This window comes from Lasioglossum baleicum, chromosome 9 (genome assembly GCF_051020765.1).
Source record: "Lasioglossum baleicum chromosome 9, iyLasBale1, whole genome shotgun sequence".
NCBI lineage: Eukaryota > Metazoa > Arthropoda > Insecta > Hymenoptera > Halictidae > Lasioglossum > Lasioglossum baleicum.
The window spans coordinates 5,403,904-5,428,289 of record NC_134937.1 but is presented as its reverse complement, the minus strand read 5'-3'; the positions used below and the strand labels follow the sequence as shown (position 1 = coordinate 5,428,289).

Here is a 24,386-nt window from a genome sequence, read left to right as displayed (position 1 = left end):
CCCTGATATGTGTATGACTGCCCCTGAGTACTTGCAGCCCGTGTGGCTGCCCCTGAATACCCGCAGCCCGTGTGGCTGCCCCTGAATACCCGCAGCCCGTGTGGCTGCCCCTGAATACGCGCAGCCCGTGTGGCTGCCCCTAAATACCCGCAGCCATTGCTTCCCCTTTAGTGTTGCGTATACAGAAACTAAAGTGCGCGGGAGTTTTCCTTATTGAATTTAGGAAATTTTAGCGTCGCTACAAATAATGCACTGCCCACGTTTGTGTTTCAAGATATTTATTATTTATTATTTATAGATTAGCGTTGCGAAAAAAATATGATTCGGCTTGGGTCCCCTCCATAAATTCAAATAGGTGCTGTCGCGTTTCCATTGAGAGTTGCGTAAAAAGAAACGAGTTGCAAATTTGGAATAACACCACCCCCCCCCCTCCTCTCTTGACACATATATGGCGAAGATATAAAATACTTAAGAAAAAAATGCATGGCGATTATACATATAGAAAAACACACCAAATCGCAAAAGTGAAATAAAAAGGGAGAAAATATGCAAAAAAATATATGCATGCGCATGCAAGGGGGAAATTAGCTTCAGAAGATTAGGAATTCGGACGGGTAGGCTTGCAATTAGGCTCTTCTTGCTATTCATTTGTAAGGTGGTCGAAAGTAGAGCACTGTCAAATGTGTATCAGGAAGAGTAAATACATATACACTGGCTTGTTTTGTATTTTGTAATTGTGTATTTTTTTAATTTTCCATCGGGTGGGAGGACAAAGAAAGACTAAGTGGGTGGACGGGTCTCACTCGCAGCCACCTCCACGTGGTGAGACCTGGGCAATCGTTGTGATTCTCGATTTATAATATAATATTTTGTTTCGCGGAGATAACACCAATTGCTCCATAAAATATTAAACATCGACAATCACATCCAGCCAATGCTGCGAAAATAAAACAATTCCTCGACATGATTTCGAACTTTTTCTTTTAGACCTTATAGTTCTATTTCATAGTAAACAAATTTTATCAAGTCAATATTGTTTGCGCTGACTATGGAATTCTATTTGTTTTTCCGTACTCTCGTGTTCCTTTTAAATCAAAGTGCCCCTATGGCAAAGTACCACCTTCAATTCAAACATTTGAGCAGGATTTCAAACATTTAAAGCCAGATCTACTTATGGATTAATTAATCCAATAAATCGCATTATTGCAGACTCTTGTACTGTCTATAATCGTATTGAGCATGTCCCTTCTTTGTTATTATACGAGTAGTCTTCTATCTTTTTCTATTGTAAACACTTATGTAAGACGACTTAGGTCCGTCTATAATAATAAATAATAATAATAATAATAATAATTCGAGTCGTCAAACATTTAATAATATCTCGTCGATGGTCCAAGTTCTTCAATTTATTCATATTTAAAACGTTTTATTACAAAATAATATGTACAAATAAGAAAAATAACTTCGCTGACGGTTTGAATTAAATTCGATTTTAATTTAATTTTACAGTCGTGATCGAGGAACATCTTTGAGCCCCTCTTCCAGGGCGCGTAACACTAAGTCGACCGTTTTAGACGTAGCATTGACTTGCAGCAAACCAATTCGCAAAATTTTCCCTAAAGTTGGTCCCAATCCTCTGTTTAATTCGACTTTGTATCTAGAACAATATTCATCAATATGATATCGCATGCACACTCAGTAAAATATCGACTTCATATATTCTCTTAACTATTTGGGTTATAACCATAGACATATAGAGATAGACTGCGCGGCCTGAACGAAGCGCTGAAGCCCACAATGGCGGCGTGCGAGAGAAAGAGAGCATTAGCCGGGGTCCATAGCGCTCTCTTTCTAATTGATGTGTCGACACATCATATAGAAAGAGAGCGCTATGGACCCCGGCTAATGCTCTCTCTCTCACTCTTTGTACCGCGCGCCGCCATTGTGGGCTTCAACTCGCCCATAAGACGGCGCAGTCTATCTCTATATGTCTATGGTTATAACAAACATTTCTAACTAAAACAAATGCATATATATAAGTAATTAGCACTTGCAGTGGTTTTTCTTTTCTCTGCAGATATAAGAACCTTTTTGCAGAATTGATGATGAAGCAAGAACATCTTCGTAGCAAATTAATATTTTGAACTGTTCAAGAATTCCTCTTATTTTTAATCATTTCCAATTGCATCAATTTAATATCTTTTTAATTATACATTATGCTGTTTACGTGATTCGTTGTATTAAAATGCAAGGAAAATTTTTAAATTCCAATGGGAGGTAGCATAAACAATCAATAAATATTATAAATAATATCCAGGTAATACATCCTTATATTGAACAATTTTATAAGATAAATTGTAGATATCGTTCACAGAAACGAACATGAACGAGCAGGTAGACCATAAAGTGGATATCTGTTTTAAAAAATGGTAAAACGAGAGCCCGTTCTCGGTGCTGCAGACCAGAAGACCTAATTGGGAAAGTGTCTTACCTCTGCATGGCTCGTTGCACAAAGATCCTGTCGTCGGCGCCAGGTGGCAGCTCTACAGTGATTATTGTGGATAATTGATACTGTGGATTTTTGATGTAGCTTCGAAGGCCCCGTAACTCAAGACCCTTCCGTAATCTGGCAGCTGCGGCTGCGTGTCTGGCCCAAGACGCAGTCAGACCCTCTTCAGCGATTTCTGCCAAAGCCTCACGCAAACCATACAGAAGCGTAGAACTTATCGTGTGATGATACACTCTATTCTCGTTGCCAAAACATTTCCAGTAAACACCGATCTGCTTCAGGTCCCAATAAAGCGAGAACGACTTCGTCTTTCTTCGAAACATTTTCTCCCTGTCGCAAAAGAAACACAGTTATTTAGTACTACAGATCTTTTATTCGTAGAACTATTCAGATGTTATAATTAGACTGCGGGTCTTTATGTATTTATAGCGAAATTGAGTAGATGAAATTCAAAATTGTTGTAGAATTTAAGAAATTGAAGATGTCAATATATAATTTCTCCTCTATTAAAATTATTAAGGGAAGAAATAACATTCAACTTAGTTTCTATTTCTTGCAATCGATGCAGACCTTTATTTTGCATAAAGATCCCCAGCCTACAGTTATAATTACACCGCGAACCTTTATGCAATGTAAACACCTTTTCCAAATCAATTACGCCAAACAGAATTTAAACGGAAATCTATTTCTACCCTTCGTATATTATTATTAACGTATATTATACTTCGAAAAGTATGTACTACACATGTTCAACAGTGCTTTTAAGTTTTTCTATCAGTTTAACTGTTTCATATTTCGTCTCTGTAACTGCATAAAACTCGCAACTTATATGTGGATAGAAAGATGTCTCATAGACGTTACCAGCCTCCGCTAATGATAGCAATCGAACGTCTACTTAGCAAACATCAGCACGAAATTACGGGTAGACTCAATAGATTAAGTGACCGGAAATATTTGTTGGTTTATAACGAGTAGGTGCAGGAACATGAATGCCAGTAATAGCGGAAAACAAGTAATAATGCTTTGCCCATGATAGCGCGAGTGCAAAAAACCCGATCTAGAGCAACCACGCGATATGCGGATAAACTACCCAAACCGGTCACCGTAATGTTGTCGTCAACCTAACAAGCTCCGGTATTGACAAATTGATGTCGGTGGGATTCTACCGAGGAAGTGGACACTTTAATAGGTACCCTATCGAACCGATGAGAGACGTTCGAGGTACACTTGAGGACGGTTGAGAGTGTCATCGAATAAGAATTCACCGGCCATCCACGCGGTTATGATTCACGGAGCGACGAATGGGCAGCAAGGATCGGGATGACCTCACGGATTCGATTGATATTCCGTGTAGATAACTTCATGAGTCCCGGTTCTCAGGTTCTGTCTTCATCGCGGTGAAAAACGTCGGAAAAAGAAATTCGGTGACGACGATTACGTACTCTGCCCGTGGACTGAACGAAATGGGGGAGAGTCCAGGGGGGGCGCCAAGGGCCTTCTGGCTGCCGGTGAAAACCACATCCACGCCCCAAGAATCCATAAAGAACGGCTCGCCTGCCAGTGATGCAACCGTGTCTACGATCAGGAGGGCGCCGTATCTAAAACAAGATTTCGAAGTGGTCAACTTGACGAATTTCCAATTCTGACGGTCGAGAAATACAGTAATGTCTCGATACACAGCGATGAGCATAATTGAACCAATGAATGAAACCATTTTTCCAGAACATCATTTTGGGACCATTATTATTCCCGGTATTATTAATAAACCAGTATTATTCGAAGCATATTTACTTGTTCAATCGACGATTTACATTACACATGTAAACGGTTTAATTTAATACGATCCATATACAATACGATTTGTTATTGAATTCAATTTTTTAAAAATTGAAGATGACAGAAAACCATGACTTTCAAGTTTATGTGGATCGTAATAAGAATAGATGTTGGACAGTATTATTATACAATTATGTTTCAAATAATTTTGTATGAACTATACTTGTGGATTAAATCTCCAAAACCTTCTAACGGCTGCTTCAAACCAACGGATGATTCAGCCTGGACCATGAAAACCGCCACCGGTCTATGCTCCTTTAACGCAGCTTCTACTTCTTCCAACGTAGCCGCTCTCTCGTGTCCTGTTTCTATAAACTCAACCTGCGATTTTCAATTAAAAATCAAATTATGGATCCAATATTATTGAAAATTAAGAAATCTATGTACATAAAAGTAAGTCGCATACACATGCGCCTATCCGAGAGGCTATTTCGCCAGCACGTTCACCCCAATATCCGGATTTCACGATGACTATCTTATCGCCGGGCTCAAGTAGATTATCCAAAGAAGCTTCCATGCCACCATGACCCGCTGCAGTCAACACCAAAGTGAGTCTGTTGTTCGTTTGAAATACGTATTGCAGGCCCGCCTTTATATCGTCTAACATCTGAAAAGCAGTGATCGCAGATCTTATTTCTTTCAACAAAATGTTTTAAGACAAACTACACGAATTTCAAACAAATGCTTCAGCAACAGAAAAGACCGATCTCAATCGTAATTATTTTAAAAATACGAAAAAATAAGAATTTTCTAAGTGAACTGCAAGAATAGATACTTTTTGTTCAGCTTTTACTTTATGCAATTGATGCAGACAATTTTACATTTACTTTCGAACTAATGTTAAGTGTTATCAACTTGAAATGCTTCCTGATGTGTTTTTACTGTTTCGTATTTCATATACTCATTCTTGACATGAATGTATAAAATCCACAGTCTAGGAGTTTTCTGGTGTTTTGTTTTCTTTGAGTATACAATTACAGTTTATATGTATATGTATACAGTTCCATAAGTATTCGTACGCCCTTTAAAACAGAAAACTTTTTTACAATTGAACCAAACAACTTGATTTTTTGTGTGAAATTGGAAGCATTGGCTAGCTGAATGACGTGCAAAAAAGATTTTGAAAGAATTCCAATCAGTAAAGTTACACGAAAAAATATAAGAGGCACTTTTTAAAACTTTTTTATTCCGGCCTGTAATGTGAATATTTAAAATATTCGTTTTGTAGATCCGTGTTAGTTATACACATGCTGAAAAGTAGGCTCCGCAGTCTAACAATAATCAATCAAGGAATACGGTTACTCGCGAATTAATATTCGGACGCTCTAAAAAAAGGCGATAACTTTTTTAATATTGTACTATACGATTTGAACTTTTTTGGGAAGCTAGAGCAATTAGTTTACTACAGGATGTGAAAAGAAATTTGTTCAAAAATTGTAATTGATCGGAATAGTAGAAAAAATACTAAAAGTTGCATTTTATAACTTTTTTATGTGGGCCTATATTGAAAATTTTAATTAAAAGTTCAAAGATGGTAATAATTGCAGATTTTCACGATTTTCGGCCTATATGGTATCTAAGAATTCTTACATATTTCAATGCCTGTCGTTTTTTACCGTACCAACCGATTTCGATGAAACTTTCACAGTGCATATAATTGACGAAGGCCTACAAAACGAACTTTTTAAATTTTCAATATAGGCCCACATAAAAAAGTTGTGAAATGCAACTTTTAGTATTTTTTTCTACAATTTCGATCAATTGCAATTTTTGAAAAAATTTCTTTTCACATCCTGTAGTAAACTAATTGCTCTAACTTTCCCAAAAAAATTCAAATCGTATAGTACAATATTAAAAAAGTTATCGTTTTTTTTTATAGCGTCCGAATATGAATTCGAGTAACTGTAGGATAAAATCGAGGAACAATAAAAAATCCGAAAATAAACATAATGTACAGGAACGTATCGAACAGTATCGAATCTATTCTAGCACAAGTTCAAATCAGATTACATTCAAGACATTCACGAACACCTGAGATAATCCTCCGGTGCCACCTGTTGATAAACAGTGAATAACGACATCGTGCAAAATCCGTGTTCTGATGTAGCATGATAAACGTTCCTCAATTTCAGCCAAAGAACACAAACTTATGGTTAAGGTAAAACACCGCTGTGCACGCGGTTGTATTATGTGTACAGTATACACGTAAAGAGAGTGCACCTTTCGAGACGGTTATTGCGAGTACGCCTAAATCTTCCTCTACGGACAAGGCTTACATTGTCGGTAATGATAATAATCAGGCGACTTTTAACCTGAAATGTGACTTTACGATCGTGATTTAAGCGAACCGATTACCTGCCAAATTTCGGGATGGTAAGGGCCGAGGACTTGATTCTGGAGGGCCTGAAGAACCCGCTTCGAGCAATTAGTCGGACCAGGACCCGTTAACGTTTTTACCGGTATCCGGAGTTTAGTGAAGAGTTCCTTTGGTGGTGCCTTGTGTACGGCGAACTGGTTCCACTCGCGATTCATCGCACGCTTTTTTCTTCGACGGAGATCGCGAGGAATACGATCTGGATGTTGGACAATGTTTCAAACTTGAATATTCGATTGATTCATGAATTCTGTCGCTTGTAGTGTGAACGTAACATTATCTTTAAAATAAACTTTTTTTGGGGTTAGTTAGGTTAGGAAGTCTCATTTAACCATAAATAACGAAGTTAATAGAATGCATAGAAATAACGACGCCGATTAGAAACACGAATATAATTGAACTCTTTATATTTAGCAACAAAAATACTTAATCTTCTATAAGAGAAACAGAATAAGTGAAACGTAAAAGTTATATTTGCTATTGAATTTATTAATTCAATCATTTGATGGATCTCTGATGTCACCAGATTGTATTTTATATACACAGTATTTGAAGAGTAGCCAATCCACTTGCATAAGGTGACGATTTTTTGTAAAAACAATCAATTTTTAAGTGAATGTCTAGCTACATTGAATTCTTATAATTTTTGTATGAAATGTTAATGTGTGCAAATTACAAATGCACATTTAGGAGCACTGTAGATTACATTCTTCATTACATGGTTAAGAAATCTATTTTCCATACTGTAGCTCTACTAATTCTATCATTCACTGTAAAACTGATGAGTCAGACTAAAGAAAATTAAAAACTAAACAATTAAAGAACTAAAAAATTCGCTTAATTCGAATAGAACAAAGAGAAATTGTCTTTTAAACCTTAAATGACTTTTTAAACTATTGAGGTAGGAGAATTGTCGATATTTTGAGTCCATACTCTTTTAAAAATCCGTATCTAATGTGCCAATAAATTGTGAATAAAATGAATAAAGCTCACGAGAAGGAAATAATTTTACCTATAAGAAAAATGTGTTTCGTTATTACTTACTTAGCAAGTCGAGATTGCCCTCGAAATTGCAGTTTCCTTCGAATATGCTGAATTTGAGGTTCCTCTTTGCTGTTCGCGCTACCAAAGCTCGCTGTATACTGACATCAACACTATTCCAACTTGTAGATAATTTGAACTTCTTACGATTATGACAACCTATATATGTACTTACCTTATCACAGCTGTTTACATTTGTCAACAACGGTTGCATGCGAATAGAAAATTGTTTAATAAATCGATCGTTTCATTTTGATTATGTTGTGACATTTATGCGATTAGCAACTTTAGCTATACAATTGGTAATTAAGAAAAAGAATAGAGGTGTAAAGGACGCTGACTCGAGCATTTTAAATAAGGAAAGAGAATAGAATACAAAGACATCTTCTTATTGAAAGACGAAAATAGCTTGATATATTACTGTCTGCTGATAACCCTGCAGACCCTTCTCACTTACGTAAGCGTTCAAATAAACAGATTTTGCTGAATCATGGTTGGAAAAAATATTTCTCAGTCGAGTCTCTATGTGATAAACAAAATTGATGTGAGCTTCCTGAAACTCGTTGTTCTTTTACCACTAAAGCCACTACCATCGGTCAAATGACTGTTCTCATATTTCTTATTGTACAATTATTGACATTATATACAGATGCTTTCATAGAAAATGATTCAATTTTCTTCTAAAATTGAAATAAATCCTTTCTCTTATAACTAGAGACTTATGCATTTATGGCTTGTTCGAAAAAGGCTAGAATATAAATTTCGATAGAATTTCGTGCAATTTTTAACTGTTCCCATTAAAAATAGGCTTTTATTTCATTCCACATTCTGAAAATTTGTCTACGAAAATTGGAAGATGCATAAACATTTGCAGTCTACTTAGAACTTTCACATGAAATGAAGCACGAGATGCTTCGTCTGTTCGGCGCATCTAACGTCAACGTAACAGATCACGCGGCCTTAAAACTTTCATCCGTTAATTGATTTGTTCATTTTCTTCCTGCATTGTAAGCTCGGCGGTCATTAATCATCCGTATTCAAAAGAAGGCTGCGTTCGAAAGCATCGAGCAGCGAGGCGAGTTAATGGAAGAAACGAATACATGCACGAGTGCTTTCAGCCGTTAGATGTGGGTCCCTTCTCGTCACTACCTACGAGTCGTCGTTATCAATAGCGTTTCAGGTTACGTTTATCAGGGCTGTTTTCGTGGTCGTCTGTCAGGCGTGTGCATCGAACCATCTTCCTCGCACGTGTTTCCGAACACGTGACAGGAGCATCAGCAAACGGATCACACCGTGACAGCAAACTCGTGTCCAAAGTGCTGCCATAGGCACAGTTTTACACTGGTAACGAATTCTATTCCAGTAGAGATTCCATTTACCGGTGTTCCCAGCTGAAAAATTCTTAATTTCTGAAAATTCCAAATAAACATTCGTTCTCCAACAAAATTACCTGGATATTCAACCCTGAAAGACAGATATAAATGTGTATATCTATACATACAGTGATGAACAAAATTGAATCAATCAATCCATTCTCTCAAAAAATTGTTATTTGTGTATTTATTAAGACAAGGCTCCAAAAATCTCAAAAAGCACGTGATTTGACATTTTTTTTAGTTTGAGTAACGATTACTATTCTATCTCTGTTACATTTAGTTTACTACTAGTGACAATATTTTATTTCTGACTCAATTTCGCACCAATTCAAAATAGTAACAAAAATTGTATATTTAATAGTTTGTCCAGATAACTTCGATACACAAGATTCAACAATATTACGGCCAAGTGTGTCTACTTAACTCTGATGTCAACTAAGTCTTGAACTCTGCAACTTGTCTTTGGTGCATAATTTGCCATTTTCCTCTATCATTTTGTTCTACTTTTACCTAAAAAAAAAGCAGTAACTTGTCCCGGTTCGCAGAATCACCCTGTATGGTTTCTTACTTTTACAACTTTGAACACGTTTTACTCGAAACTCGTAAGAAAGTGATTTCGGTACTTTAAGGTGAATAGAACCTAATTTTGGGAAAATTTTGAAGTTTTGTGAGCGCGGAATTATGAAGCTACCAGAAAGATGGCAAAAGATCATCGAAGAAGATGGAAAATATTTCACTGGTTAAAGTTCGTTGCTAGAATAGAAAAATTAGCATATTTATTTCACCTTAAAATACCAACTTTTTGCCAACCCAATAGAGAATACCGATCTTTTTATAATTTCGCGTGCAGTAACTTCTTAATAGATCGGGCCTCGTGTCATAACTTCTAAAACATTCGTTGGAATCAGTATGGTTTAAAGATCGTCACTGAATCATTAAAAGAAATACTGATAGTTCGAAATAGACGAAGGATTGTTATGAAAATTCGCGTTGTGACAGAGCAAGTAACGAAATCACTAGTCATAAGACAAGAACTTTCAGTTTTAATTATTGCTCTTGCTAGGTACCGAATACTATGTTCATTTTCGTGAAGATTTTTATTTTTACTGGTTATTATTCAGCAGAATTCTCACTAACTGCATAAAGATACGTAGTGTAATAATCATAATAATTGTAATGGATAATAATTTTCGTAGGGTTTACTGAAACATAGAATAATAAACAAACATACAGAATCCTGCAGGTTTAATTAGACACGCGCCTGACTGTGGAAAAAGCGGTGTATGTAGCCCATGGTTCTAGCAAGAACAAATTCCTTAACGTGTATTCAACGCATCTAGAAGCTCATAACGGAGCACTCCCGGCATTCCTTTCACTGCAATAAAAATAAGAGTACGTGAATAGGCGTTAGTATTAACTCTGTGTACCTACAAGAATTTGAAACGTTCCCCTCATTTTGCAGCGTTCTTCCGGAGCCTGGCGTCTCAATGTTCCCATGCACAACTATTCTGTCTCATTTTTCTAATTTCTGTAATTGCTGTCGGTATTACGTAAGCAATTCCGTAATGATTATACATTATCGTCTTTCTACGCAATACATACGCATACTTATTAAGGGAAAGAGGTTAAGAGAAAGGTTTACTGATTTTGCATCCATAGCATCAGATCATGGTTTGTATTTGTTTTATATGAAACTATGAGGACCATTCCAGAAATTATGAAATGTAAACGACATAGAAGTTTGCAGTTAACTTAAAGCCAATGATTTCAATCAGTGATATCCTTATGTATGTATGCAGTAGCTATTTTCCTATTTCCCGCAGTTGTAATATTATGCCTCCTCATTTGGTAGAAAATCAGCCCAAAATTTTTCAATTTTAATAACACGGGTTCTTGAATATACATATAATCTGTCGCAGTGATATTGGGACACTTTTAAGAAGACAATAACTTCTTTGTCTTAAATTCTTTTTTTGTCTTAAATGTGTCTTAAATTTTTTTACAAGTTAGGGCAATTAGTTTACTAAATATAATACATGATTTATCAATTTACCAATTAAACACATTTATCAATGTGCTCATTGAAATCAACACATCAGTATAATAGTTTGTTAGTGGATGCTGTCTTTGGGATAGGGACTGAAAGAAGACACGTTCACTCTGCATGTGTTTAAAATCATATTCCATAATGTCTACATCGCACTTAGAAAATTTATTTCAGTGTATTTTAGCGGAGAGATATTAACACTATTTAGAAACGTAACGTTAATAGGTATGTACAGTGACTTGAAAATATTATATTTGAGCACTTCATTTCATCACTCTCATTTCTGGCAGTTTCTAGTATCTACATATAGCCAGGGAGTATACGACGTAAAGTTTCATTCCTCAAAAATTTCCGTGACGAAATTCCAGAGCTATTTTCTGCTCGCACACATTTTTCAAGCCGCGAAACGTAAGCGTTCGCAAACGACAGGGTAAAAAAAGCCACTGATTTTCTGTCGGCTAAGCAAACCGACGAAAATGCAGATCCAACGAGGGTCAAGTTCGGTTGCTCGACATCGGCTTCCCCTTCCCCGATCTTCCACCTAGCTCCCAGGTCTCAGCCCCTTGCCCCTTCCTTCGACCCGGCCTCTTCAGTTCCCTTTGAGCGCCATCCTTCTTCCTCCTGCGAGCAGCTCAATTCCCGTTCTCTCTCAGGCCACTTTCAGCCTCTCATCGCAGGTCACCAGGCGGTGTCGGCCGGCTAATAGTAAATACCATCGAAACGACGGTGAAATTGCCCGAAAATCACTGGCAAGGTCGAGGAGAAACGGTCAAGTGGCAAGAAACGAGGTACACACAATAAATTTCCACCGGTACACGCCGATGGAGGTTTTTCGTTCGTGAATGCTTGGTACTCGACGAAGAGTGCAAGCGCGCGAACGCACGACCATAAGGGCCGTCGCACACGCTCACTGATGCAGTCCGTTTTGCTTGCACAGTCACATGTTTTAACGCAAGACGGAATGTGCGTCGTATGTTGAAATCGACCGACTAAACGTACCTACGAGTATTACTGTCAATTCCTCAGCGTCATTATAATGATCGCAAGAAATTTAATTTTTCAGGTTTCAACGTAGCGTTGCATCGACTCGTTTCGTTCCCTATCGTGACATAACTTGCTAACCGTGAGCGACGAGTGTATTCGTCATTTGAGTTCACCGTTACCTTTCAGTGGAATTCCAATTATATTATTTATGGAGAGATGAATATTTCTACCACCCTCATCTATCTTCTCGCCACTACGTAACCCTGCATTGCTATGCCTATCATCTTTCTATGCATTTAACGCCGTTTTCTGAAGTAATTTTCATACATCATAGATGGACACTGTGCTCAAGAGACTTACTAGGATAAATGTGTCTAATTTGAATATCACCTAACAAACAAGTACACCATTGAATGTGTGTATAATGATTTATTTCCCTCCCTTACAATGTGTAGCCTCATGTCCCTGTATTATAAAACAGTTAGAAAATAATATATTATTAATAACAACGCTTAAGATGGCTAACTACTAGCTTTACATGGCTGACTACATACTGGTATAGTTACTCTATACAAGGCAGGCCTAATTGCGTTCGTTTTTAGTTAAAGCATTCCCTCTTACTCGTCTAATTGACTATGTCCATTCGATCGAAATCAGCAATCACTCTTTCGAATAACTATTGTTCCAACCATCTTCATTTTTCCGTTCTTTGCGATAATAGCTATTGCCGATGTCTTCGCATCAACGACGCTCCTTTATAGAACCGAAAAGAAAATGTATAAGTGGGCTCAAGCGTCTTGCATTACAACTTAAGACCCGTACAAGCAAAAGGACTGTAAGAATGATCATGTGTGTGGCGGCCCTAAGTTAGTCTGTGTGCTCGTGATGGGTTCGGGTCCGGTGGTAACCGGACTACGACATTCATACACGAACGAGAGATCGTGCGTGACTGGTCGGTAGGTCGGTTTATTGCTGAGTGTGTTTGTCTGGACATGTATGTAATGCACACATACTATTTATGTATATGTATGCGCGCGTGGCTCCCTAACCTGCTCGTACGTGTTAAGGTAACGTTGTGGTGGTCGGACGTGCACGTGCGCTACCGCGACCGCGTCTCTGAATGTATGTATTATACATATACGTATACAGGGTGAATTATCTAATCCGGAACTTCAATTACCTCCACCGTTATTAATGGCGCGAGAAAACTCTATTGTTTTTAATGACAAAAGAGAACTCTCAAGGAAACCCATGGAAGAAATTCCGTTTCCAAGGTCATGTTTCCTAAAATTTCAAGGTCATCGATGTGTTTCTTCAACTAGATAACATAAATTCGAATATGCGTAATGGTTGGACTGCATATTTGTATGCCAAATAAATATACTGATGCTGAACTAAAAATAAATATATTTATTATAATGAGAAAATGATAATTTCATCTTCTTTCTTCGGGTTATAAATATGATAAAAACTGTTACAACAATTACAAAGTACGTAGAATGTACCTTGCAAAGTACAAGGTACGAAAAAAGTACATAGAAATGTATTTCATTTATTAATAATTTTGTAAAGTTTAAAACGTTACAACGATAAAATGCGTAATCCAGTAATGGTTGATCTTTAGATCACCACCGGTGGAGTTCTAATAAGACGACTTATAATGATAAGACGACTGTTTAACATGTGGCAGTGATAGACGTGATTATCATAATCTATATAAATCTTGGTAATACATTGGAAGACGTAAAATTGTAGCATAGCAGAAATGCGTCTTATTTCAGCCTCTGCCCAATAGTCAGCCTTCCTGGAAACAAATGGTGGAACATAATTGTATTACGCGCCTTCACAATTCCAATCACTTCGTAGTAGTACCGCTACTTTATGCCAATGTCGTCACAGGGGTTACAGATGGAAAAAACAATCCATGGTCCGTGGCCCTGTGTCCATCTCCATCATTATTTTAAAGACAAAACTGCCATATCAGCATGGGTTAACTGCCAAGTTAAGTATGGGAATTATTTGGGTGGGACTGATCTCCTCCCTAGGAGGAGCATTTCATACAATTGCGATAGAACTTCACTTAGAAAAGTCCGTTTAATTGTTTAATTGTATAACGCACAGCTCCTCCTTTAATCACTTCGTAGATGATTAAAGGTATACGTCAGTAGAAAAACACGTATTTTCTTTCTCTTTTTAAACTTAAATCCAATTTAATAAACATTCTACTCATTCAAAATAAATCATAATTCTGCCTTATGATAAGTTCAGAGATAAAAAATTTAAAAACCATGACCTTTACTTTTTCCTTCGCAATTGCGACCAATAACAATTTTTAAAAAATTATTTTCACATTAGCTAGTACATAAACTAATACTTCTGTGGGGTCCCATTTTGAAAAAGTTATTCGTTTTTACAAGGTGTACGAATACTGTGTACACCCACTGTAAATATCCGGTGTAATGTTGTTTCCGGGTTCCAAATGTGTTCTATAGTTTGTGTATGAGCACCACTTTTCGGATTACACTTACGTGGTTCCTGATGACAGGAAAGAGAATAATATATAATATGTATAAAGTGTGTGTGTGTGTGTGTGTGTGTGTGTGTGTGTGTGTGTGTGTGTGTGTGTGTGTGTGTGTGTGTGTGTGTGTGTGTGTGTGTGTGTGTGTGTGTGTGTGTGTGTGTGTGTGTGTGTGTGTGTGTGTGTGTGTGTGTGTGTGTGTGTGTGTGTGTGTGTGTGTGTGTGTGTGTGTACGAGGAACGTGTGACGTTGTAGGCGAGAAAACGGGCTCTGTGCAGTAACAACAATTTTTTTCAAATATCTCGCAAACGAAGGTCGTCCGGCGGCAACATGTTTAGGAAGAAGTTGTTATGCACAATTATGCCCCCAACAACATATTTCAAGTCATTGAAATCGGCAAGGATCCCCCTATTCCAAACGATTACCCAAATTGTTTAACAATAGACAACTACTAACAAACTCTTATACATTTCAATGACCACAATATACATAATGGCCTACCTGTTCCTCACTTCTAATTATATTAGCTCGATGTCCCTTTTAAATATTTAGAAAATAATATATTAATAATAACAACAAAATACTTAAGATGGCTAACTGTTGACCTTAAATGGCAGAGTACTGGAACTACATATTGCCCCACGTGAGTTCAAGTGTGTGACCTCCGTTTTGATCACAAATTTTGGTTTTGTATTCTCGTACACTCGCTAATGTCAGGGAAATAAATCAATACGCTAAGTATCCTCCCTTTACGTCGAAACATAATGGTCTCGTAAAAACAAATCTGCCAGGGATCGCGTAAAAGTCAACCATTACATATGATTGAATTTGTGTTTCAGATCTAACGCTAGGGAAAGTACATTAACCCACATAAAGAGGATCGATGATCCTAAAAATTCAGGGAAATGGAACAAAATGTCTAGAAAATTTGTACGAGTCATTCGGAGTAACGGAGATATTTTCGGTTTCAATCATAGATAATTCACCCTTATAGTATGTGTGCGTGTCCATGTGTGTGTGCCACGCTCCCGAGCCAGAAGAGAACGAAACAATGGAACGTCGTCTCGGAGGCGAATAGCGAGGCGAGCGGGCGGATTGTACTTGCTTGGCTTGCTCATTCGTCTGGTCCCGTATACAGGGTGTCTACATGCATCAGACGTTTCAGCAGTCGATTCTACAATTCAAAACAAGACTGGAACAATCAAGGACAGAATCATGATTTCTGCTTCATATTCTAGTGATTAACAATCAAAGCTCCGCCAATAGCGACGCGCGAGTCGGTTCTCTGTCTTGGTCTCGCGCACAGCACGTCACTGGCCGCGCTCTTTCTGACCTGACTTGCGCGCGTCATTATCGGCGGACCAGGGGGATTTTTAATACTAAACCTACCACGACCGGTTCTAGATTGTTTATTTTACAATTATTGAAATTATAAAGATGATTTCATTAGAAATGACTTAATAAATATCTTTATTAGACCACATATTATAATAAAACCTCCGCAAAGTCAAAATAAATTAAATCTTGTCATTTTTTTATAAGACAACATGTGCCTGTTACTTTTATAGCTCGGTACGTTCAGTGTTAATCATAAATAATCTGAAAACGTGGTCACCGCAGCAATTTCAATACCGGTTTAGTTCCATCTTTAATCGGTCGTTGTAATTTCGATTAAGGAAAAATGCCCTATTTCTATTCATGTCCTCATTTCTACTGGGTATACGCTTCTGGAAATATTTAGCAAACGTAAAAATTGTATATATTTAAACCTTTTTAAATTCTTTGAACATTCCTGCGGCGGTCGCGTTAATCCGCTGCTTTATAAAAGGCAGAATGTCCTAAAGAAAACATTATTTTATCAAATTTACTCGCACATTCAGATATAGCATTATCGCATCTCCTAAGAACAGTGTATCGAAGTTAACAATATGTTGCTAAAAACTTTAGTTCCGTAATACATATATTCGAAAGTATACTTTTTAATAAGGAAAATTAAAGTTGTATTCCAAACTTCGATTTAAAGCTTTTTGTATGTGTTTTTGTGCAACATCATAAATACACTTCTTTACTAATAATGCTTCTATTTTATACATTACAATTTCCAAAGATTTATCACAACATAACTTCAATTTCATTCTATTATCTTCAAATTGTATTTTTTTATATAAATAATATATAATTGCATTATACTTTAATGGTGATTCATTCAAAATTTTATTACGTTGATAAATGTGGCAGCATAAACTTCTATGAACAAAAAAGATATAAAAAAAAGAAGAAGAAATAAATATAGAAGACTTAGTTTGTGAAACAATCACACACAATTGGTACATGCCTAGTTTTGAGTAGGTATATTTTACTTTCTGCGTCGTTATAATACTCTGAGAAACCACATTACTTATGGGTGATTTAATATTTCTTATCTTAGCAATAATTCAAAGACGAAATGGTACTTTAATATAAGAAACTACATACATATATCATTTGCCACGTTTTCGTTTTAGCTAAAAAGTCTCTCAACTGGGGCAGAGGACGGAATAGCTGTGTTGTATTTTAAAAGTAATGTTTTCACGTATTTGTATTTGGTAATACTTTCAATTTGTGAATGAAATCTCAAAGGTTCGCTATATTTTATGGTAAACGTGCCATCTTCGATATTGTCAATATGTTTTAAGTTATTCTCTATTTCCAAAACTCAAGGAAGTATATCACTAAAAAAGACGCTACCTTGTAGTTTGTTCAAAGCATATGCAATGGGTCGTATATAACATTCATATTCTTTTAAAAATTCTTTGTTTATTGATAAACATACAGTGTATCTTATCGTTAGGAAACTATTTATACTCGTAAAGGTATCGAATTCGAATCCTTATTTTCAGCAATAATATTTAAAATTTAAATTGAAAATAAAGACAAAATACATAGATTTCCAATATTCTTAAAATGAAATACTACTTTTAAAAATTACTGCATCAAGTGAAATATTTTTTTATTTTTAAAGTTGTACGCATACTTTAATAGAAATACAGTATTGTTCACTATTTATACCATTAACCTAGTAGAGTAGAAATAGGGCCTTCTACCTTACGGTTAGTCGAACACCCTGTACATACATCCACCGAAAGCGTTCACGGACAGGCACAGGCACCGGCACCGGGGATTTCTGAAGACGGTTTTCAGGCTCCCGGCTCTCCGAGAACCGCTTGCTCGTGACTGCCCCCTGGCGTACTTGTTTCTCAGTAGAGGCCGGGCCGCGACCAAGGAGCAACGCTTTGTGTGTTGGACTGGAAAAAGGGAACCTCTCTCGATCCGCGCGACTCGCCGTCTCCAGTGGGTACACGCTCGTCGACACTTGTGCGTGCCGCCTGTGTATTTTTTCCAATGTCTTGTTCGTGCATCCCTGTCACACCAGCGTCGATCATCGCGGAGAAGAGCAGTGTTTCTAGTTGAGAATCCGCGATCGATATACTCGATCGCCGTGCCGATGAGACTCGAAGTGCAATTCGGGTGACCAGTGTTTACCGACCGGCGATTTTCGTGTGAAATCGGTATCGTTCGTCGATCCTCGTCCCTGGAGAACGAGTCGGAAGACACGCGCGGTGTTCGCTCTCGCTCGACCCAGCATCGTAACAATCGTCGCCGAGTATTTGTCACCGGTGGTCGGTGTTCCCGTAGATCGGGGGCCCGTCCAGTACACAGTGATCCGATCGATCCCGATAGATCAGTGAATAAAGTGTTACCGAAAGTGTCGTCTGTGGTTAAGAAATCCGTGCGCGGCTTTACTCTTCGGCCTGTGTGTCGTCGTCCTCGCTCCTTTCATCTTGCATTCCCTTCGATCGCCCTGTCCCTTTCTTGGCTGGGCGATCCACTCTCTTTCTCTCTGCCTGTTTCTCTCTCTCTCTCTCTCCCGCTATTTCTTTCTCTCTCTCTCTCTTTTGCTCTCTCGTTCTGTGCTCCGCTCCTCGGTCGACCGGTCTCTCAAAGGGGGCGTGCTTGGCCACATTCAACAATGAGCGAACGCAAAACTATCTAAGCACGAGGCGCGAACGAATGGTCCCTGTGTTTTCTGCCTGTGTGTGGCCCGGTCCGAAGTGTGTTTACGCCACGAACGCACGACCTTTTTCCCGATTTCGAATGGATTTACAACGATCGGCAACATAATCAGTGAGCATCATCCTCTGCTCAAGCAAAACGAGAACCACCAGGTAAGTGTACCGATGTTATTAGCGCGATGCTTTAGTCTGCGCAGACGTCGGTTTTCGGGACTGCGGAACGCTCTGTGCTCTCGTTAACCAGGGACTTATACCGAAATACCAAATACATACCGCTATGTTGATCGTACCGCTGTATAAAAATACTGGCATATTTACCTTCATTTGCCGGTTTTTTTAATTCCACTAAATTTTTCAACGCGTTTTTAAAACAGAGGCGTATATAATATTTCCTACCAGTGAATTCTGTAGGTACTGTCATAATGTTGATTGTATTATCAACGTCATACCAAAACCTACATACATATGTAATATCGGAATACAAATAATTATTAGCATTTTTCCTATTTGTATTTACCCAATGCAATTTTTCTGATACTTTCTATGTGACGACTTGGCTTAACTAGAAGTAATTTACGTACACAATGTTTACAAATTGTGAACAAAAATAAATAAGTTCGAGTGATTGTTATGCGAGTTATTTATGAATTAAATTGCACTAAAATTAACATCTAATTGACGGTAAAATATAGGCGTTGAAGTAATTTATAGAATTCTTTGAGGAAGAATACAGGGAAGGGAGAGTTTGCTTTTATGTTAAATTTACCTGAACGGCGCACGAGGGTTAAACGGATCGAGTTTACTTTTGAAACGAGCGGAACGACGCGACGGAATTCTTAACCTGTTAACCGGCGATTTCTCGATTGTATACCTCTACACGTACAAACTAATTCTTTAAAAATTTAAATATTCAAATGGTTCAAATGGTTCGAATATGAACTTGTGTTTCAGAAATTGAAACTCTTATCTCTTCGTTGCTCAGGCGTGAAATGTGTACTTACGAAAAATGTGGGAAATTAAGGAATTATAATAGCATCTTTATTAACGTTTTTAATCAAAAAGATAAAAATATTGCACAGAATGATGTCCAAACTGTCAGTAATACAAGATCTATCTTTAATCACACATTTGTTTGCAGCTTGCGATTGTATATTTAGTGTAAACCCACCTGAGCAACGAAGAGTTAGAAATATGTATAAAAAGTCATACATACTACTTAATTAACGATATACCAGAGCTGGGCTGCTTTGAAAGAAAAAGAAATATTTTTATCTAAATAAAACAGTATTTCATGAATTATTGTAATTTAACACACAGTTTTACATATGACTAAATGAAATATTTACATATGATTTACATATGATCAAATGAAATAGTATTTTCTGTAGGATGTGTAATCAATTACATATTTGAAACAATATTTTTTGGTGGAATATATGGAAAATAATTACATATTTGAACTAGTACATATTTCACGTTCCTAAACTCACTCTACGATGTACAAAATTACGAATGTCAAAAGTCAAAACTATCTGAAGCTACCTTCTAAGAAGGATTTCGATTGTATGTATAAAGTAAATATACAGAAATTTCTTTGCATCTATAACGACAGAAATATTTATTTCAAATAGCTATTTAAAGCTCTGGCTGGAAAATACATAATTGAAATACATGTTGCATATATAAAATCAAATAAGTATTTCAAATAGTATATACATATTATATTTATATTAATACGAAAAGTAAATGTAACAGAATTTAGGAAATGTGTTGTTTAAGAACACTTTTATCTTTTATTTCATATATGTATGTATGTACATATTACTTTACCCAGCACTGCAATATACATAGTGACTCAAATATCGCAGTATGTACTTCTAAATAATCGAATATTACGTTTATCGAAAATTGTTGAATAATCTGCTTTGATTTACCGGTTTAGGACATTTATTTATTTTTTTGTTATTTTAAGAGTACGTTATGCTATTCTCTCCGAGTTCTTGTTATATACATATCATGTATGTATACATATGTGTTCGTCCACCCTCAATACATACTTAAGAACTTTAGTCTATGTATGACAAATATAAAATGGTTGCTCTACTGTTCTTAGCAAAAATTATAATTGAAAAGTTAGGAATGTTTTATAGTATAATTAAAAAAAGTAGTTGGTCGAAATGTAAATTTAGAATTGTACAAGAAACCTTTTTGTACTTGTTGTTACGTGGTATGTATTTGTACTAAATACAATACACGAACACGTATTACAAATAAATGAATAAAAATTATGACAAGAAGTCAACCAAAAGTGATATTCACTGATTTGACATTGATATTTACGTCACTTTAAGAAATATGAGATCATCTGTCGGCTATATCAAATACTACAGTTTGCAGTTTCTGAACTGTTCGAAGATTCAAACTTCATACACAGTGGAAGGTCGCTTATCGTCAATTATCCAAATTTCGATCATTCGAAGGCCTGGTTATGAGAACACGGAATGAGTCACGCATCTGTAGCAACACAATTTGTAGTCTACACAACGATAATATCTTGAAGCACGCATGCTTCATGCTTCAGATACTCGAATATACGTACCTTCCATAAGTTCAGTGTGTATTTCGTTTACATCATGAATATTCAAAGAAGTGAGGCATGTATTAAAGTTAACGGAGAAGCTAAATGTTATTACCTATATGTAATTAGTAGATAGCGTAGCGTAAAACTGGTGGATGTAATTTTAAAAAGTAGTACATATGTATTCAAACATTAAACACTAAAATGACTGAAGAAAGAAAGAAAGACACTTAAAATCGTTCCTGTTTCTCGGAATAAATACAGAAAATTTTTATTTTGTACAAAGTTCTGCGGTCTAGAAATTAGCAAGACAAGATGATTGATTTTATTTATACTTTGTACGGCTCCTGTTGTAATATGTACGTGCTCGACTAAAGATATCTATACAATTATTTTTTATGAAATCATTTTTATTTTTTCAATAATTGTAAAATAAAAAATTTGGAGCCGATCGTTTTGACCGGTGGTGATAGGTTTGGTGTTAATGACTTAAAAGATTTTTGATCTTAAACCAAATTGAGCAATGAATTAAATAATCGTTATTAAATAATTCGAAACTGGTGAACAATAGTAAATTAAGTTTAAGCATTCGATTGAACACTTTTTACTGGGAATAGTAATTTAGTGCGAACTTCCTGCCTGAATGAATAAGAAAATTGGAATCTGTGGAAGATACAGATGAGTAGAAATGACCAGTGTACTCGTCACCCACAGGCTGACCGAACGTACTACAGTTACCCTAACAGTTTTGCGGTCTCCGCAGATTCAGATTGATATTTTTTTACGAGTATGGAATTGAAGAGAATTTCGTATTGATCGAATTTCTCAATCCATCGTGTGCAGTCTCGTTTCTCCTTACCGGCTTTGATTCATAATCGTCGAGTCAATAGGTATCGCGTTCCCATTTCGAAATACCATTGCCTCGTGCGATAGATCGTGAGAAAATCTACCGGTATGATCATATAATGGCTACCATGTATTTAAAACTGCCTCGAAATTTCAGAAATGAGCACGATGAATGTAAAAAAATTAGTTCTTTCGGAGAACTACATATCAAATATCAAAAACAATAAATTTACAAAATGAATAGATACAATGTAAAACAGTAAGCATATTTAACACTAAACGTACCGACCATCAAAAGTGACTGATGTGTATAGTATTATAAAAATAACAAGATTAAATTTATTTATATTTTGTGCGATTTTTACTGTAATATATATTGGAGTCAAAAAATATATTCAATAAATTTTCAATAAATCACCTTTACAATTTTAATAATTGCCAAATAAAAAATCTAAAATGGGACATTTGACCCCTCGTGGTAGGTTTAATGTTAAAGAATTTAAAAATACTGTTGTATTACTTTCAACTCAATAAAATGATTAAGAAAAGAATAAACATCTAAGCAGCTCCTGTAACTTACGAGTAATACAACTCATTTTTGTTTTAAATTTAAAAAATCCGCAGTGTGTGTCTAGTATGTAATAGAAATTCAACTTTACTTCAAATAAACCGGACCTATATATGTGCATAAAAAATGTGTGGGTACCCCAAATCTTAATGCAAATGAAAATTTTGTGGTTTAATTGTAAGATACGGGAGATAAATAAATATTGATTTCTTTCGTTAATCATTTTAACATGTTGAAGGCAATACAATCGATATTCTTAAAGACTCTCTACTGTTTTAAATTTCGCCTCCTCATTTTTGTTACAAATGCATAAATCAACAATCTAATGATCAGTTACACAAATTTATTTGTATTTTTAGTAATTTTAATGCCTTGAAGATACATAGTATAACATACTGTTGAACTTGTCTAATGTTTGTAGTGTTGTACAAAATGAATTGTAGTCTGCTATCAACTCATTTTTACTATGAACGCAGATAGTCTATAGTCTACTGATAAGTATGTAATGAAAACGAACTATTACTATTAATTTAGATTAATAAATCATAAACATTTTTCATATTTTCATATAACATCGGGAAAGTGGGATTTGGTCAATGTTATCTGCGATACTACGATTCAATAAAATGAATACAAACATATGCGTATCGATTGGTAAACAGTAGTTACGTAAAACACACTTGAAACACAACGAATGAGTATGGCCTTTTTGACATTTCAGTACATTCCTTTAAGCAAAAAATCATTGCAGCAAGAGCAACAAGAGCAACAGTTGTGTACAAATTTGAAGATTATGTTAATCCTACAGCTGGAGAATTTAAACAGAAAAGTACAAGTAATCGTGTAACTCAAAAGGGCAAAGTGTACAATTTGCAATAGGGATTATTTTGACTGACATATATAAATTATTTATTACACGATGTGAAATTCAACAGCGCTGATTCATCGGTCATTCATTTCCCACCAACCTTATAACTGGCCACCATTGTAGCTATCCTTATAGGTAGACTGCTGATTATGGCAAAAAGAGTGAAGCATAAAACAGTAGAAGAATTTAAGATTGTTGTTATTATTATACTTGATTTATTAAAATAGTTAAGAGAAGAGTTAAATTTTTATTTAAGCACCGTTTGTGTTGTAACTGATGCAGACAATTTTAATTTTACACGAAGCAAGCCAGTAACAAATCGATTTTTACTGAATTCATGTTCGGAAAAATACATATTTATGTATATTGTACATTTCATAAGGGGGGATAGTGTTTAGGCTTTAAACTTTCGTGTGGAAAACATGTTTGAAGTCACTTAAAGCTATATTTTAATTTTAATTGATCTGTGTTTTCAGTAAACAAATACAACTTGCTGAAAAGTTAACTAAAATTTGTTGACATACTTGTCAACTCTTGATCAGTAGATTACTAGACAAATGATCAAACTTCGTTTTCATTTTTAACAATCTACCCGTCATTTATGTACGATAGTTGGAAAATTAATCTTTAAATGAACTTTCAAAATGGATTTTAAAAATGCAGCAGCTCAATTAGCTCAATTAATATGACACCCAATGATTTAATATATCAAAGAGGAGCTTAAAAATCTTCTTTTACCCAGTCATTTCAAGAGAAATGATTGGATCATATTCCTGGCAATCATTTGTT

General features: G+C 36.0%; 2 protein-coding genes across 4 annotated transcripts in view; one reads left to right on the top strand and one right to left on the bottom strand.

The window, feature by feature from the left end:
- Window positions 1–1,386: 1,386 nt before the first annotated feature.
- On the bottom strand, window positions 1,387–7,989 carry Agxt (Alanine-glyoxylate aminotransferase). The gene is made up of 7 exons (XM_076430466.1): window positions 7,764–7,989; window positions 6,701–6,918; window positions 4,752–4,952; window positions 4,509–4,666; window positions 3,952–4,107; window positions 2,492–2,839; window positions 1,387–1,657 (listed from the first exon to the last, which is right to left on the bottom strand). The coding sequence occupies exons 1-7, from the start codon at window positions 7,972–7,974 to the stop codon at window positions 1,504–1,506; spliced, it is 1,446 nt and encodes a 481-aa protein (XP_076286581.1). The 5' UTR covers window positions 7,975–7,989; the 3' UTR covers window positions 1,387–1,503.
- A 9,928-nt stretch (window positions 7,990–17,917) lies between these two features.
- LOC143212089 (rho guanine nucleotide exchange factor 10) overlaps window positions 17,918–24,386 on the top strand; it is a 122,551-nt gene continuing 116,082 nt past the window's right edge. For all 3 annotated transcript variants that reach the window (XR_013009606.1, XM_076430421.1, XM_076430420.1), the window contains exon 1: window positions 17,918–18,890. The gene's annotated coding sequence lies outside the window, so the exon portion shown is untranslated. The remainder of the gene's footprint in view (window positions 18,891–24,386) is intronic.

Excerpts from the sequence above, each read along its gene's own strand:
- Agxt (XM_076430466.1), bottom strand. The coding sequence starts at position 7,974 with ATGCAACCGTTGTTGACAAATGTAAACAGCTGTGATAAGGTAAGTACA. Across the intron at positions 6,919-7,763 it reads GGGCAATCTCGACTTGCTAA|ATCGTATTCCTCGCGATCTC; the intron begins GTAAGTAATAAC and ends TCCAACATCCAG. Across the intron at positions 4,953-6,700 it reads ACCATCCCGAAATTTGGCAG|ATGTTAGACGATATAAAGGC; the intron begins GTAATCGGTTCG and ends ACTGCTTTTCAG.